Source organism: Alternaria arbusti, assembly GCF_024043155.1.
Source record: "Alternaria arbusti strain BMP 1465 chromosome Unknown scaffold_16, whole genome shotgun sequence".
NCBI lineage: Eukaryota > Fungi > Ascomycota > Dothideomycetes > Pleosporales > Pleosporaceae > Alternaria > Alternaria arbusti.
Window position 1 is genome coordinate 630,595 of NW_026249956.1, and position 14,783 is coordinate 645,377.

The 14,783-nt window shown below is 51.5% G+C and overlaps 5 protein-coding genes across 5 annotated transcripts; 4 read left to right on the forward strand and 1 right to left on the reverse strand.

Moving 5' to 3' along the window:
* Positions 1–97: 97 nt before the first annotated feature.
* On the forward strand, positions 98–1,582 carry J4E86_009335 (uncharacterized protein; the record flags this gene model as incomplete). Its single annotated transcript, XM_051449841.1, has 2 exons — positions 98–1,346; positions 1,395–1,582. The coding sequence occupies 2 exons, from the start codon at positions 98–100 to the stop codon at positions 1,580–1,582; spliced, it is 1,437 nt and encodes a 478-aa protein (XP_051299178.1).
* Positions 1,583–4,365: 2,783 nt separating this feature from the next.
* J4E86_009336 (uncharacterized protein) lies at positions 4,366–6,263 on the forward strand (the record flags this gene model as incomplete). Its single annotated transcript, XM_051449842.1, has 3 exons — positions 4,366–4,806; positions 4,862–5,095; positions 5,145–6,263. 3 exons carry the CDS (start codon positions 4,366–4,368, stop codon positions 6,261–6,263), a joined length of 1,794 nt encoding a protein of 597 aa, XP_051299179.1.
* Positions 6,264–9,812: 3,549 nt separating this feature from the next.
* Positions 9,813–10,319, forward strand: J4E86_009337 (uncharacterized protein; the record flags this gene model as incomplete). The annotated part of the gene is made up of 1 exon (XM_051449843.1): positions 9,813–10,319. The coding sequence occupies one exon, from the start codon at positions 9,813–9,815 to the stop codon at positions 10,317–10,319; it is 507 nt and encodes a 168-aa protein (XP_051299180.1).
* A 1,524-nt stretch (positions 10,320–11,843) lies between these two features.
* On the forward strand, positions 11,844–12,296 carry J4E86_009338 (uncharacterized protein; the record flags this gene model as incomplete). Its single annotated transcript, XM_051449844.1, has 2 exons — positions 11,844–12,102; positions 12,163–12,296. 2 exons carry the CDS (start codon positions 11,844–11,846, stop codon positions 12,294–12,296), a joined length of 393 nt encoding a protein of 130 aa, XP_051299181.1.
* A 184-nt stretch (positions 12,297–12,480) lies between these two features.
* Positions 12,481–13,906, reverse strand: J4E86_009339 (uncharacterized protein; the record flags this gene model as incomplete). The annotated part of the gene is made up of 2 exons (XM_051449845.1): positions 12,481–13,454; positions 13,507–13,906. The coding sequence occupies 2 exons, from the start codon at positions 13,904–13,906 to the stop codon at positions 12,481–12,483; spliced, it is 1,374 nt and encodes a 457-aa protein (XP_051299182.1).
* Between the last annotated feature and the right edge of the window lie 877 nt (positions 13,907–14,783).

The window sequence follows — 14,783 nt, forward strand, 5'->3', positions numbered from 1 at the left end:
CACCGTCGACTCTCTTTATCGCGACCCCTCTGTGGCGCCCCGGAACGATAGCAATGCGCGCACCACGTCTTATTCCGTTCTCAGCCCAACGCGCTCAATGAACTCGGACAAAGAGAATGAACAGCCTGAGACACGCGCAAACACGCCGCGACGAGGCAAGGCTGGTGGCATGCGCAGCGCGTCGGTGCGTATGCCGACCCCCGACTCGGGCTCAACAACTGGCAACGGCAGTAAGAGGAGGAGAACGGACAACTACGCAATGGCTCAGCCGCAAATCTACGATGATGGAAACGACGAACACGAGGAGGAGGAGGAGGAGGAGGAAGAGGACATGCACGAAGTGGAAACGCCCTCGCAGCCCCCACCAGAGTCAGATGAGGAAGGCGACCAGAAGTACTACAACCCAAACCAGAACCCCGAGCAGCGAAGGAGACTGCGGGCAAACATGCGCGATAATCATCGTATGCTGGAAGGTGAGTCGAGCAATTTGGTCCACGTCGCATGCACATCACTGACCACAGCAGATAATCGCGATGACTATGTTAAATCACGCGACAGCGGACTGCTTGATGCTATCAAGACACAAAACAGCTTGTTCGGCAAAGTGCGACAAACGGCTGACGCTACCGTTGACTCCTGCTTCCTCGTCAGCGCCAGCGACCTAGCAGGCAAGAAGCTCAACAACAGCTTAGGCAACTCTGGTGTAGGCATCGATCTGGATCAATTCGTTTCAAAATGCATATACTTTATGAAATCCGGCGGTCACATCGCAGGCGAGGAAGACGCACCCGCACTAGCCGTAGGCGATGACGACGAGGAAGATCCAGATGGGCTCGACTGGGCATTACTAGGTCGGCGAGCATGCTTCCCGCGCAACAGGCGACCGCCAACATCAAGTTTTTTGCTCGGCCCACTCTCAGTCCAGAGGCGCGTTCGTGTAACTCAAAAGAAAGCTCGATCGCAACGGCAACCTCTTGGTCCAGCAACTCGCCCCCAGGAGATTCAAACCGGTGACATTCAGCAAAATGAGAGCAACAACTTGACGACTTTGGTTAGAGGTATCAGGTCACGCTTGGAACAGCATATCACAGTCTCACAAACGTTGGTTCAAGAAGAAATCGACGCAATCCCAGATGATGAGTATACTGCCGACGCTCCAATCGCTGCCCTTAGACGCCACAGAATCGCCATGACCAAAGAAGAAGAACCCGCAGTTAATTTGCTTGATTTCGCAATTAACCCTCACGACTTTGGGCAGACGGTTGAGAACCTTTTCTATATCAGTTTCCTGGTAAAGGAAGGAAATGCCAAGATAGTCAAAGACGCACATGGACTTCCGCTACTTTGTAAGTCTGCGAGTTTAATGGAGTCGTACATATACTAACTACTACCAGTACCTGCAGCACCCAGTGGCGTCTCAGAACACCGAGAGAGAGACGTACAAAAACACCAGGCCGTGTTCAGCCTCGACTTCCCCTCTTGGCGGATGTCCATCGAAGCATATGATATCACAACACCGCTGATACCTCAACGCCAAGTAGAAGAGGCAACAGTTGGCGCCAACGGCTGGTACAACGGCTGAGCTGTCGTTGCCCAGTTTTTATGGCATCCGTTTCGCTTCTACGTTACATTTTCAACCTACACACTTCCCACAGACTCGCCCAAGAGGGCGACGTCTCGGTGTTTTTCACTGTCCACAACGTGTCTGCACGACACACCTTTCCTAAGCGGCGTTCAATCGAGTCAGACACGACGGACGATGATGGGCGGTATTTGTACCGTACCTTTTTTTGTTTTCACATTTCCTTTGGCTTTGCCACCATCTCTTTTTACGCTTTAGTTCTAGCACCTGATACCCCAAGATTTTTATTCGGATCTTCTAGAGGCATCTTTATGTAGTCGGAATGAAACTTTCGCGATTTCTAAAGGAAGACCCCGAGAAACTCTGTCGCTGTGTTTACCCGTACAGCCTGATTGATCATGTCATGATAAGAGCGGAGAGGTTGCTCCAAAATCCGGTGGTTTCTTCGGGGGCATGTTACCCCAACCCCATCCATATTGATATCGATCTTCATTCATGCATGCCAATTGTTGTCCTCCTGCAGCAGTCTTCGTCCTTATTCGGAAGGAACTTACGGCCATAAGATATCTCTATCCTCATACGGTGGATACGGTGTTTGCCGTTTTCGATTGCTTCCGCGCCCTCCCGGACTCTTGTCTTGGTACTGTGATGGAGTGACGATGTGCTTCCCAGTTGCAAGGTGTTGAGTAAGATAATGGCCTTGTGACCGTCAGCTTGTTTCACACCAACTGTATGTAGAATGGAAGTATCGCTGCGACCATGCACTCCAGCGAAGGTTATCGTTTGAACGCAATCCTGGGGCTCACTGGCTGATCTTTAGCATATCCTATCGAAACCGCTATCGTTTCTCTGACTCCCACTACACTGGTAGAAACACCTTGCTTGAAGCCATAGCGTTTGACTACATATGCACTTACAATTGAATAGTGATCAGCATAATCTCTAAGAGCGAGGCTCGCAAGGCTTGCATGGATGGTCCGAGTTGCTCGTCGGAGTTAACTCCAGCAGTCGGGTTCAACGCGCCGGCGGGTGTCAACATGCGCAAACAGGAGCGCAAGAAGTCAGGCTCGTCAACATCCACGGAGGCCAAGCAATCCGGAGCTTCCCAAGCTCAAGTAGTTCTGTTGTACGGTTCTCAAGTAGGCAGGTGGTGATCGGCAGGATTAGTTTGCTGATAGTTGGGTATCGATCTTGCAATTTCAAGCTGGCCCAGATGCAAGTCAGCAAAGGAGATGAGTAATGGCCTTGGCTTCTTCATTCGCCTTTGTCATCAAGCGTTCATAGGGATGACTGAACGATAGCTTCGTTCTGTGACAGACGGGTTCGGTCCGACATATGGTTCTTAGCGTCCGCACGTCTTGTGGCAGTACTTGTAGTCTAGAGCTTATTTGGCTCGCGAACCCAAACGTTGTTGGTGGAAGTTAGGAATAAGGGGGTTTGGGGGCTCATCTTTGGGTTGACCTTGGCGACCGTCCGGACGAATACAGTCCCCTCCCTGGTAGATGTCGTGATGCTTGGCGTCCATCTACTCAAAATTCCCAGTGTGCCAGATGTGCATGACCTCGGGATGTTCCAGGACCTCAGCGCTACCTCGCCAACAGTTTCGTTGCCCGATTATGCCAAGCTCTGGAGGTGCCCATCTCTACCTCTGGGGCCCAGCGCCATCCTCTCTGCATGGCTTCGATACACTCGAACATCGTGATGCCGTAAGCATCGAGTTGGGCGCCTTACTCAAATTGCAAACGCCTGTTCGGCTGATCATTACACGTGGCGTGGGACCCTTGATCAATAGCGCGCCCTTAGCTAGCCAAGTCTTCAACGTTCTCACCAGCCTCATCTTACAATTTCTCCGCTGCACGCATGCGGCCGTTGTACGTATGCTTGATCGACAAGCATTTCTTGGTTTCATAGGCTTGAGGCCTTCGCAGCTGCGGTGAGAAGGATGACGTGGAGCTCGCTTCCCCGGATCTTCGCAGGTATAGCACCGAGGAGACTCGGGATGCGTAAACACCGTCAGGCCATAATTGCTTGTCGTTCGCATGATCAGCATACTCACAAATACAGATACTAGCTACATATCAAACATAACGATGTTTTAGCCCAGACCTCGGGGCAGTTGTTCGCAGACCTCTCCTTGAGGCTCCGAAACGCGTCGATGGACGGCGAATAGCAATCGTCGGTCATTCTCCGGACACGGTGCACTGGCAGCCGTTGAAAGCCGCTGTCACTCATTCTGAATCAGCACGGTAGGTGAAACGCTATGGTACCGCAAATTGGCCGTAGCCTTGCCCGTTCTCTTGGAAGATCACGTTGATGTTTGAGGCCCAACACGCGACCCCAGGCCATCGGGTTCGTGATAATCGATCAGACCAATCGGCCGATTTCAGGCATCTCCCGTGCTCGCGCACGCTGCTCCAACAGGTACGAGGATCTGCCTCTTGCGCACGAAGCGTTGAAGTTATGCCGATAGGTCCTTGCTCGATTTTGCTCTCGGTGTGATGCGGTGGCTTTGGCGAGCTTCAGATGGAGAGACAGGAGCTTATACTTTCTTTCCAAGCCTCAACTCTAGATATGATCGACAGTAGTGCGGTCGCACCCGCGAACGCCGAAAAGCGCGAGCCTCGAGTAATTGTGGATATAGATCGTAGCGACCGCCACGCTTTCCAGGTTGTCAATCCTTCAGTCGTTTTTCGTTTGTTAGTCCCCCCGTCCGTTCACGATCCACTTGTGTGGTGACTCGTGTCGCCAGTCTTTCCTTAACATCTCCGATCATGGAAATCATGATGTCCGAAACATACTCCAACGGGACTCCTTCCTCGTTGGAAGATCCGCACCCGATGGTGGAGCTGGCTCCACCACTCAACTCTCCTCCAGTCTCAGAACCACACCCTATATACGCACCTATCACTGGAGATGCATCCGGGAAGAGGCCATCCGTACCTTCGATTATGGGGTACCGCTCTAGGTCATCAACCCCAGGCACATCAGACCCTTCGAAGCGCGAATCATACAACCTCGCCGGCAGCACATTCCTCATCACGAACGATGGAAGAACGCTCAAACTCCCTATGCCATCGAATTCCAAAGCCGATCCTTTGAACTGGGGCAGGTGGAAGACAGCCGGAGCGCTGTTCGCATTAGCTCTCTACTCTATCATCTGTCTCACTGCGGCTCAAGCAGCGTCAGTCATACTCGATAGTATCCAAGCAGATTTCCAGGATGAGGTAAGCTGCATTCTATAGCTATCCGAGACGAATACCGCTCACATACTACATCTAGGACATACCAAATTATCAGATCAAGGCGTTGGTTACAGGCCCGACCATGCTCATGGGCATCGGGTGCTTGATGTGGGTGCCAGTATCAATCGGGTTGGGTCGCCGACCTACGATCTTGATCGCGTCCCTTGTCGAGCTGGGTGCCATCATATGGGCTGGTCAAGCGAAAAGTTTCTGTTCGCTCGTGGCCGCAGTCTGTTTCCTCGGTTTGGCAGAGGGCCTTGCGTTATCTCTTGTAAGTGGGGTTGCAATTCCCCTATCAATCTATCTACTAACAACATCAGGCCTTCCTAATGGTCATTGACCTCACATACATCAACCAGAGATCAGTAGCGGTAGCTCTCATGTGGTGCATGGCAGGATGCTTTGGCACTTCGGGCGTTGCACTGGTACCTGTCCTAGCCGACCACGGAAACAACTGGCGGCGATTCTACCACTACTGGACCATCCCCGTCGTCATCTCACTCGTCGTCACGTTCTTCCTCTATCCGGAAACATACTTCAAGAGGCCGACTGTAGCTTTCAACGGGCTCATTCTGTTGCAGAGTGCCACCGAAAAGCTGACAGTCTACGAAGATCGCGAAAAAGACTCTGAGATCTATCGCGACCTTCCCGAATACCCGCTGCGCACCGGATTCGCGGGCTTCCGTGATCGGGTCGGCCTATCACGCTCACCCTTCGCATCATGGGCTTCGGCGGGTCGTTGCGTCATCCAGATGGGTTACTGTGCCGTCAACCCACTCATCTTCTGGGTCTTCATTGCCTCTGCCTTCAACTCGGCAAGCATGATCTTCATCGGCGCAACATACGCACGCGTTCTTGTCGCACCACCTTACAACATACCACCGGGTCTTGTTGGCACCGTCAACGTCGCATCCGGAGTCGGAGCCCTATGTGGCTTGCCCATCTTCGCCATCCTCTTCGGTAAGGTGCTGAAGCGGCTATCGAGCCGCAACAAAGGTGTCCTAGAAGCCGAGCACTACCTCGTCAGCTACATCCTACCCGTCATTACCGGCGCTCTGAGCTCTTCACTCTACGGCGTCGCAGTACAGTATCAATGGCGAGCGTCTGCTTTCTACTTCGCATACGGTATCAACGGCTTCTCCTTCATAACGATGATGATTGCGAACACGCTTTGGGTTACCGAAGCTTTTCCACGCTGGGCCGCCCCCGCTATTGCTGTTGTGTTTGGTGGCTGTTACTTCCTCAGTTGGGCCATGAGCTTTGCGCTCGTACCGTGGATAGAGTCACATGGATACGTGTGGGTTGGTATTGAACTCATGATTTTCCAGATTGTGGGCGGGTTGGTTGCTATGCCGGTGGCGTTTTGGGGGAAGAGTACGAGACAGGCCATCGCTGGTAGGTGGGCTGAAGATAGGAGTGGTGCACTTCGGCCGCTGTGAAGCGGTGGGCTGTTGAGCTGTAGTTGAGTGTCTTTCTTTACTCAGGGCATAATGCCTTGGGTATGGATGGGTGCGGATAATTTATAATCTTGAAATGCCGCTCAGTGCCACTTTGATGCTTGTACGTCAGCACACTAATGTTTACCGCAACTCTAGAAATTCATCGAAAAGACCCAGTGAAACCGTTTGTGTCATTTTGCTTAGACGATGTATCCCCTCTCGACAGTCTAATTGAATAGGTCAGCTCCATTTTTAGAGACAAGATAATTGAAGTAGTACCCACAATTGACATGGACGAACTCTCCCTCTCCAGGCACTGCGACGCTACCAGATCTCGATAGTCGCGTACTCCATCGACCATGGTTGAGAGTCTGAGCCACATACAGGGCACTCTTGGTCTAGCCCTGCTCTGTGAAGATAGCATTGCCCAACAAGAACAAAATACGATTTGCCATCCTGTGTCCCACGACGCAGGATGACAGGGACATCGAGTCCTTCTATAGCCCAGATTGTATCCCCTGGTTCTACTTTCCTCGCTCGTCGAGGCCCCGGTGATTCATTGATAGGTGAAAATAGCGTGAACCCGATCGATTGTTGTGTCTCAAAAGCCTGCTTTTCCCCAAGAAGTGTCGTCGTTACTTCACGCAAATTCGACAGCTCCCGCCGTTGATAATTCCAACTTCTTATAGATAGAGCTTCGTTACACGATGCCCATTTCCCATCTTTGGCGCAGGAGCGGCACATTCTCGAATAGAGAAAAGGTGTGCTTTTGATCCGGCCGACGTTCAAGTACGAAGAAAGTATTTTGTAGGTATGTGTAGTGACCTTATCTAGAAGGTATGCTCTGACACGCAAACACGGGATCTTAGAGTTTCTCACAGCGTAGACCTTCCCAATTACTGGAGGGTGGAGGTCGGTACCTTGGTTCCGGTACCATAAAACGGGATCATGTCGAGAGCTGAGCTGCGCCCCGTGCTCTTCGTGTGTTGTACGTGTAGCTGTTGGCTGTATGTCGGTATGTAAGAATGATTCCATCGACATTGGACAGCGAAAAAAGACCGCAAACTTTTCCATCTGCACCGCTGTGAACTTCGGAAGCTCCATGTGTGTGAAATGACGTATCTCCCAATCCGGCACCCAGCTCGGCATGAGTTCGAGATCCAGAGGCTGATAGGGAGATACGTGCTTTAACACGTCTAGCCGCCTCGTAGTCGATATCAAATGAGTCGCGATGTTCCAATAGACTTCGTCGGTACCCGTGGCATAATTTATCGGAAGAGCTTCTCGAAAGTACGCGGGGAGAAAACTATAGAGAGCGAAAACTTTGTCCCTTGGATCCGTGGCCAAGCAGCGACGGGCCCGATGCAACAAGTCTAGACAGTTGTGCTTGTCTCGCTGAGTTGCAGGGAGCCAGTGTAGAACACCTGGAGGGTCGTGATTCAGGCTCTTGCAGAGAAACATGAGCTGCCGAACCGTATGCGCATCCCAATGAATTATCTGATAATCAGTGTGAAGAACAGCTAGCTTTGCGAGAGATATCTCTTGTAACACCCAGACCCTGTTGAAATATGGGTGCTGCAGGAATTCCACGACCACGGGTTTCGGGATGGTAGCATCTCTAGTAATGATGCCTCGAGATCTTTTGTCTACGTAATCCAAGAATCTCGATATCGTTCCAGGATTACGGAACCCTAGATACAACAACACTTGAGAGGCGTTCGAATAGACAGCGTCCATCAGGCGGACTTGGTGATTTCTTTCTGTAGTGCTCTTCTGATCGATACATCTGATTGGTTATATAAGTAAGTAGTCTCTACAGAATATGAAGCCGGCATGGCGAGCTTACATAGCATCGATCCATAGAACGCGGGAACGGTGCGTTCTTCTGAGGCATCGAAGGGCCGCCTCACAATTCTTCGTGATAGCCAGTTGCTTTCCATGACATACTACAAATTGGGAGAGGGAAGCATCGCCAGTCATCGTCGCCCAAGTATAGGAAACCGCTTCATAGACGGGTACGGTTGCTAGACTGACATGGACAAGGTCGCACACAATATCGTCCTGCCTTGCACCGGGGTGTATGTGTACTAATCGGATATGTTGCTCATTTTCGCAATCGAGCGGTTCGTACTTGAAGCGTCGTTCTGGAGTAGATGATGACGTCGCTTCTTCAACAAGTTCGCCGCAAGATAGACAGCAGCTGAAAGAATCTGTGGTTTCCACATGCGTGTGCCGACAGGTGTTTGGCATTTTGTTTGCTGTGTAAGAAATTGATGCATGAGTGTGGAAGCATCGATGGCAAGTAGCGCATTTTTGTTCGTTTGATAACAGATGAATTCATCGGTGAACGCCCGAAAGTCAGCTGCGTGGATCAGGCTGAAGGGAGAGGAGTCGCCCATATTATACGAATCAGCCCAGGCTCACCCAGGTAGCAGCCGAAAAGCACAGCCACGGGGCGGTACACCTGCAGTGTTCAAAGTCATCAGACAAACCCGGACTTAGATTGCGCAAGGGTTAGTCTTCTAGTAGTGGTATAGGTTCACCTGGGAGCTTACTGGAAGAGTTCTTAGGTGTTTCGACGCGTCTGTCGGCATCTTTGCCAGTAGCTACCCACAATAAGCACGGACCTGCGATCAGCGGAACGCCCTCCGCAACTGTGAGCCAACCCCACGGTCTTGCACAGCCGCGTAGTAAGACCATCCTGTATTGTGCATATAGTCCTATCGGCTACTGTCTAGCATCATTACCTTTCGAAGATGCAATGAGCACTGCAGCTGGGTCTCGATTCGGCCCAGAAGATGCGCCGCCCACCGGAAGCTCACTACAGCTTCACGATACCGTCGATACACGATGACACGACACTCGATTGCCGCATATACCATCCAGATACCCTGACCAAGCCGGAAGATTCGGTTGATATCGCGCAATGGAAGAGGAGAGGTATCGTAATGGCACACCCATATGCGCCAATGGGTGGTAGCTACGACGATCGGGTAGTTGGCATCGTGGTGGAGGAGTTCCTACATGCTGGGTGGATGGTGGGCACGTTCAACTTCAGGTACGGTCATAACAGAACTTTACCGTAGCAGTTTGTAGCTAACAAGGACTAGAGGTGCTCACGGATCCAAGGGACGCACTAGCTGGTCTGGAAGACCCGAACTAGACGACTATACATCCTTCGCCGCATTCTTCATGCACTATATATCCTGCCTTCGACCACGTCTTACCTCCGACCTTACCTTCGCGCCCGATCAGCCTCCGATACTATCGAATCAAAGCGAATCAACGCCGACGCATGACGATGAACCCCCCATAGTCATACTAGGAGGCTATTCGTATGGCTCACTCATCCTTAGACACCTACCGCCCGTACCGACTATACTACAACCATTGTCCGCTCCAGTAGCAGGTACTGCAGCCGACGAGATAGTTCTGCGCGCTCGCAAGCTAGCAGACCAGAGCAATCTGGACTGGATCAACCTAGCTCGGGATGAAACCAGAGCTAGGAGGAAGAGTAGAGCAGGGAATGAACCAAGACCTCCTGTTACAATGGGTGGGGAAGAGACTAGCCCAGAGAAGCGCAGAAGTAGCAGAGACGTCCGAAGAAGTCTTGAGGGTGGCTCGCGGCTCGAAATCCGAACGCGGCTAAGAAGCCTCAGTCACAGGCGACGAAACGAAAACCACGAACCGATACCGCAGCCAGAGAAGAAGAGTGCGTCAACTACAATGCCAGATGTGCGCTATCTTCTCATCTCGCCGCTCACGCCGCCAACCTCTACACTGGCTGCACCGGCGCTGATACACAAGTTTTGGAGCAGGTCTAAAGACGACTGTCAGGAAGTGATTGGAAAGCATATAACCCTAGCCATCTATGGCGATCAAGATATCTTCGCTTCGTCAAAGAAAATCCGGGACTGGTCAGAACAGCTCAAAGCCGAGCCGGCGTCACGCTTCACCAGTGTTGAGGTCGCCGGCGCAGGGCACTTTTGGCATGAGAACGGCGTTGAAGTAAGACTAAGATCTGCGCTGAAAGAATGGGAGGCTGCGATACGATAAAAGAATATACCTTCTCAAGCTATAGCTTGTCTTCCTATCATCCTCTGAGAACACTTCGTCCATGTTCTCTGCACACATCCGTCATCAGCACTTGCTCGCCCGAGGCTGGTTGTAGTATGTATGACGCTCTCTCATGGGATGGATATCACGTTTAAACACCGACATTGCTGCTGGGCAGCCCTGGGGTCTAGTCCTTCGTAAGCGGTGGGTGACAATGACGTAGCTTCATGAGGTTACACCCCTAAGTTTTTAATCTGCTCGACCACCACCACCAACATCGAATGTATCTTCAATACAAACGAAAGTTGCTAAAGACGTCCTCAATGAACCGATGCGGCGAGTTCGTAACAGTTGTATGATTTTACTAGAAGGAACAGTTCCGATGCTACTTCTATCGTTCAATATCAACCATCCACACATTTGACCCTTTTTTAGAACTTTCAATTAACGACTCGTCCAACGGCTATTGACTTAAGTGATTCGCGTTAGGCTTGGATGAAACGTCCTGATAGTCGCATTACAGGGCTCCTGCTGCGCGGAGACAATGGCTGCTTAAGGCAATTGATAAATGCTCGAAGAAACAAAAGAAAGTAACAATACGAACGCATGAAGTCGAAGTGATCGACTGCTAGCATACCGGTTCAGCGGCAACGGTCAGCTTGTCTTGGTACAATGCTGGTCGGTTGTGGTATCTTCAATTGGTGAGCCTTGCATCGTCATTACCAGCGCACGTACACATCAAACGCTACGATATCGTGCCGTGCCTGACTGGCGCTCGTGTTCTCGGCCTGAAAAGCTTGTTCCGGTTTGACGGCGCCACAGTAGCATTGTAGCTCGGAGATTTACTTATCCACTTCCTCTTCCATGCTTACGGGCGATTCATCCGGTGGGTGAAGACCTCGGGAAGCTCAGACTCTTTCCTCACCAAAACAACGTCGTTGAGATGAGAATCATGTGTAAACAAATGTTCATCAGTAAGAGACTGGAACGATGCGCAGACTCATCAAATAGGTCTCCAAAGGCTCTTGAGACGTCAGAATATAGTATCGTCGGTACCCAGGTAACGGTCGGATGTTTTGACGTCAGCCCCATCTTACCAGAAGACCAGAGCTTGTACCTTTCTAAAAATAAGTCAACTAACGCGTCGAAAAGGAGAAGCGCAACACCAGTGCGCTCGCGAGTATTGAGAGCCCAGGGCTACAGTACCTCGGTGCCCTGTATGGGGAACATACGGGCGATCAGTGCGAAAGAGGTAGGCAACTCCACACCGCTAGGTCCAGGATACACCTCGCATTACAACGTGAAAATAGATGCTTTTTGTAGCTCTCGTACTCGTACTCCGTAATCACGAGCAACGTGCATTTCGGTGGTACTCGGCAGCTACGGCTTTGCGTATATAATTTCGATATTCCTCTCAGCTAGACAGACATCATCAACAACATCAATCACTTCCTCACCACCACTACTACTACTACCGATACTCCCATCTACCAACCAACCACTCCCAACACCATCACCATCAAGATGCAGTTCACCACCGCCCTCCTCGCTCTCGTAGCCAGCACCGCCTCCGCCGCCGTCCTCCCCCGCGACAACCAAGGCGAGTGGAACGTCGAGATCACCCTCGGACCCGACGTTGGCCAAATCTACCTCCACGCCGAGTTCACAAACGACCAGTACGCCGGCGACGATGGCAAGCTGAGGAACACCTGCGTCGAGGCTCAGGACCCTTACCTCCACGGCTGCGACCAGTTGACATTCGACTTCACATACAACGGAAAGGGTACGTTTACATCTCCATATGCCAGTCTGATAGCTTTGAACTAACATTTTTGCCTTGTAGTCGTTACCCTTCAGGAGACTCTGCCCAACGGTGTTGTCGTCTACGGAGAGGCTGCTATCGAGGTTACCACCGACATTGGTGGCGGCCGCAAGCGCGACGACATCGTCATCCCTGTTTTCAAGGCTGTTGTCTAAGCTGGATGGGTTTGGTGACGTTGGCCTCTTGGCATACTTTCGCTCTGCAGAGAGTAGTGTATATATTTGAACTGTAATGCTATTTATTGAGTCAACGTTGGTTGAGATCAGCATATCATGTACTTTATCATTATCTGAACTATGACCCGTCGCAGTACACGCCAAGTTCTAAGCCTTACTTCTTTCAAACAGTAACAGTGTACTCCACCGCATTCCCCGGTTCCCTGGGATAAAACTCAATCATGAATGTCGTATCCAAGCCCGCCGCCCTCACAGCATCCAAAGCCGCTGCCTTGATAACAACACCTTGCGCAGTCCAGTCCCAATGGTTACCGTACGTCGCCCGACCCTGCTGTAGCACAGGTAGGTACTGCGTCCAGTCATCCACTAGATACATTCCATCAGCTTTGGTAGCTTTGACAGCCGCAGGCCTGTTTTGGCCAGACCATGTAATCGGGACAAGCAAGTCCTGACCGGCTGCTGGCAAGGACCCGGATTTGCTGGATAGGACTGGTGTAGTGTACTGGAGGATGTTGACTTGCAGAGCGGCGCCGCGGCTGAAAGTCAATGTTAGGTTTGCTAGACTGCCGGTGGGCGAGGTAGGTGTGATGATCGATTTGAGGTATGCAGCTGTGAAGGTGATCTTCTCGCCTGAGACGGTGTAGTCTGTGTCTTTGGCTAGTTGTCTGCTTCCTTTGCTAATCTTACTGAGTGTGTTTCCGTTGAACATGAAGCCCAACGTGGCGTCTCCTACAGTCTCGTTCTTGCGGTGATAGATGTACGCAGAGCTAGACTGCGTCGTTGCAGAGCCGTCTGTAGTACTTTCTGGGAGCGCGTTCGGGATGCCTTTGACAGCGTTGCGGTAGATGTCCAAGGCCACTTCGTCGCGCCAAACATGTGTCGCACGGTCAAGGAAATCGGCTCCGTTGTCCCAGAGGATGGTCGAAGTGTTGTATTTTGCTGCAGTGCGGAGAAAGAAATCGAAGTATCGCCAGCGCGCTGCAGTCTCAGTGGCGACGGGCGATACAGCCCACTCACCGATGACCAGAGGGATATCGGTGAAGTTTCCACGGACGGCGGCGAGGTCGGCTTCAAGAGCAGCTTTGTCGGCGTCAGAGCCCCACGTGGTTTTGCCCCAGGCCTGGAAAACGTAGTCGTCTACAGTATGGTTAGTCATGATACCTCGTGTGGTAAGATGGTTGCTGCTTACAAGGTGAGTAGTAGTGATACTGAATGCCCCAAGGATTCTTGAACTTCGGATCAGGCTTCTTAAACCACTGCGACGTCTTCGCCCCATCTTCACCAGCGCCAACGAGCGTAACAACGCGCTTCGGATTGTGACCCCCGGCATCGTTGATAGCCTTGAGGAAGATGTCGTTTAGCCTGTTGACCTCTGCGCCATGCTCAGCCGTAGTCCCCGGGATCTCATTGATCGTCTCGAAAGCAACCTTCTCGCTCTTACAAGCGAGCTTCTTGCCAATCTGCTCCCACAGCTTTCCAAGCCTCTCTTCAACAGCCGTGACATTCGTGTTCGCAACTGTCAAATCGGCCCAAGTCCAAGAGTCGTGGTGAACGTTGACAATGGCGTACATTCCGCGGTCTGTGACCATGTCTACGACATCTGATACGCGTTGCAGCCACACAGGATCGACGGTCCAGTCTGGTGATTGAGAGGTGAAGTGGTACGCCCAGGTAATAGGTATTCGAATGCTCTTGAACCCAGCTCTTTTCGCATCATCAAATGTGCTTCCTACAACAGGTGGGTTGTTCCAGCTGCCTTCAGTCTCCACGGCATCGAGCGTGTTGCCAACATTCCACCCTGGATCCAGCTTTGCGAAGAAAGTGCCGGCTGAAATTGACGCGAACTTTGAACTCGAAGGGCACTTTACGCCGGTGCCGTTCGTCGCTGCCTTGTGTTAGCCAATCTCCGCTTGTCGAGATCATGAGGAAACGAACATTGAGCGACAGCAAAAGCGCTGTTAAGCAGCACTGCTGCACTTGCATGGGAGATTCTCATTGTGATCCTTGAGAGCTCTGGCCGACTGTTTTTCAGAAAGGCCAGGAATAAGTCCAAGATATACACTCTGTCCCATGTCTTTGGCGCAACCAACTCACCTCATATTTTCTTCCATATAGCCTGACCCACTCTCCCCTCGCCACCTCTCTACAAGCCTCGCATGTTAATGAGGTGATTACCCCAGGTTGTCGCCGCTTGCGGCTAGCGCGACAATCAAGCTTCCACTTTCATTTGCTTATATTGAAAAGCCGCCTTCTTACCCGGTTTTCCAGTGCGGAAGCAAAAGCATAGAAGGCGCCTGGAAGGAGATAGCGAGGTCGATTGAGACAATTCCATTGGTCGTTGCTGTGTTTGGTAGAAACATCGCGTCCTAGCGCTATTATAAGCCCCAGTCTGGGTTCATATGCAGGTGGTCCCTACGGGCCTGACTCCAAATTAGCCTGGGAAGCGACATTTCTCCACCAAGGATT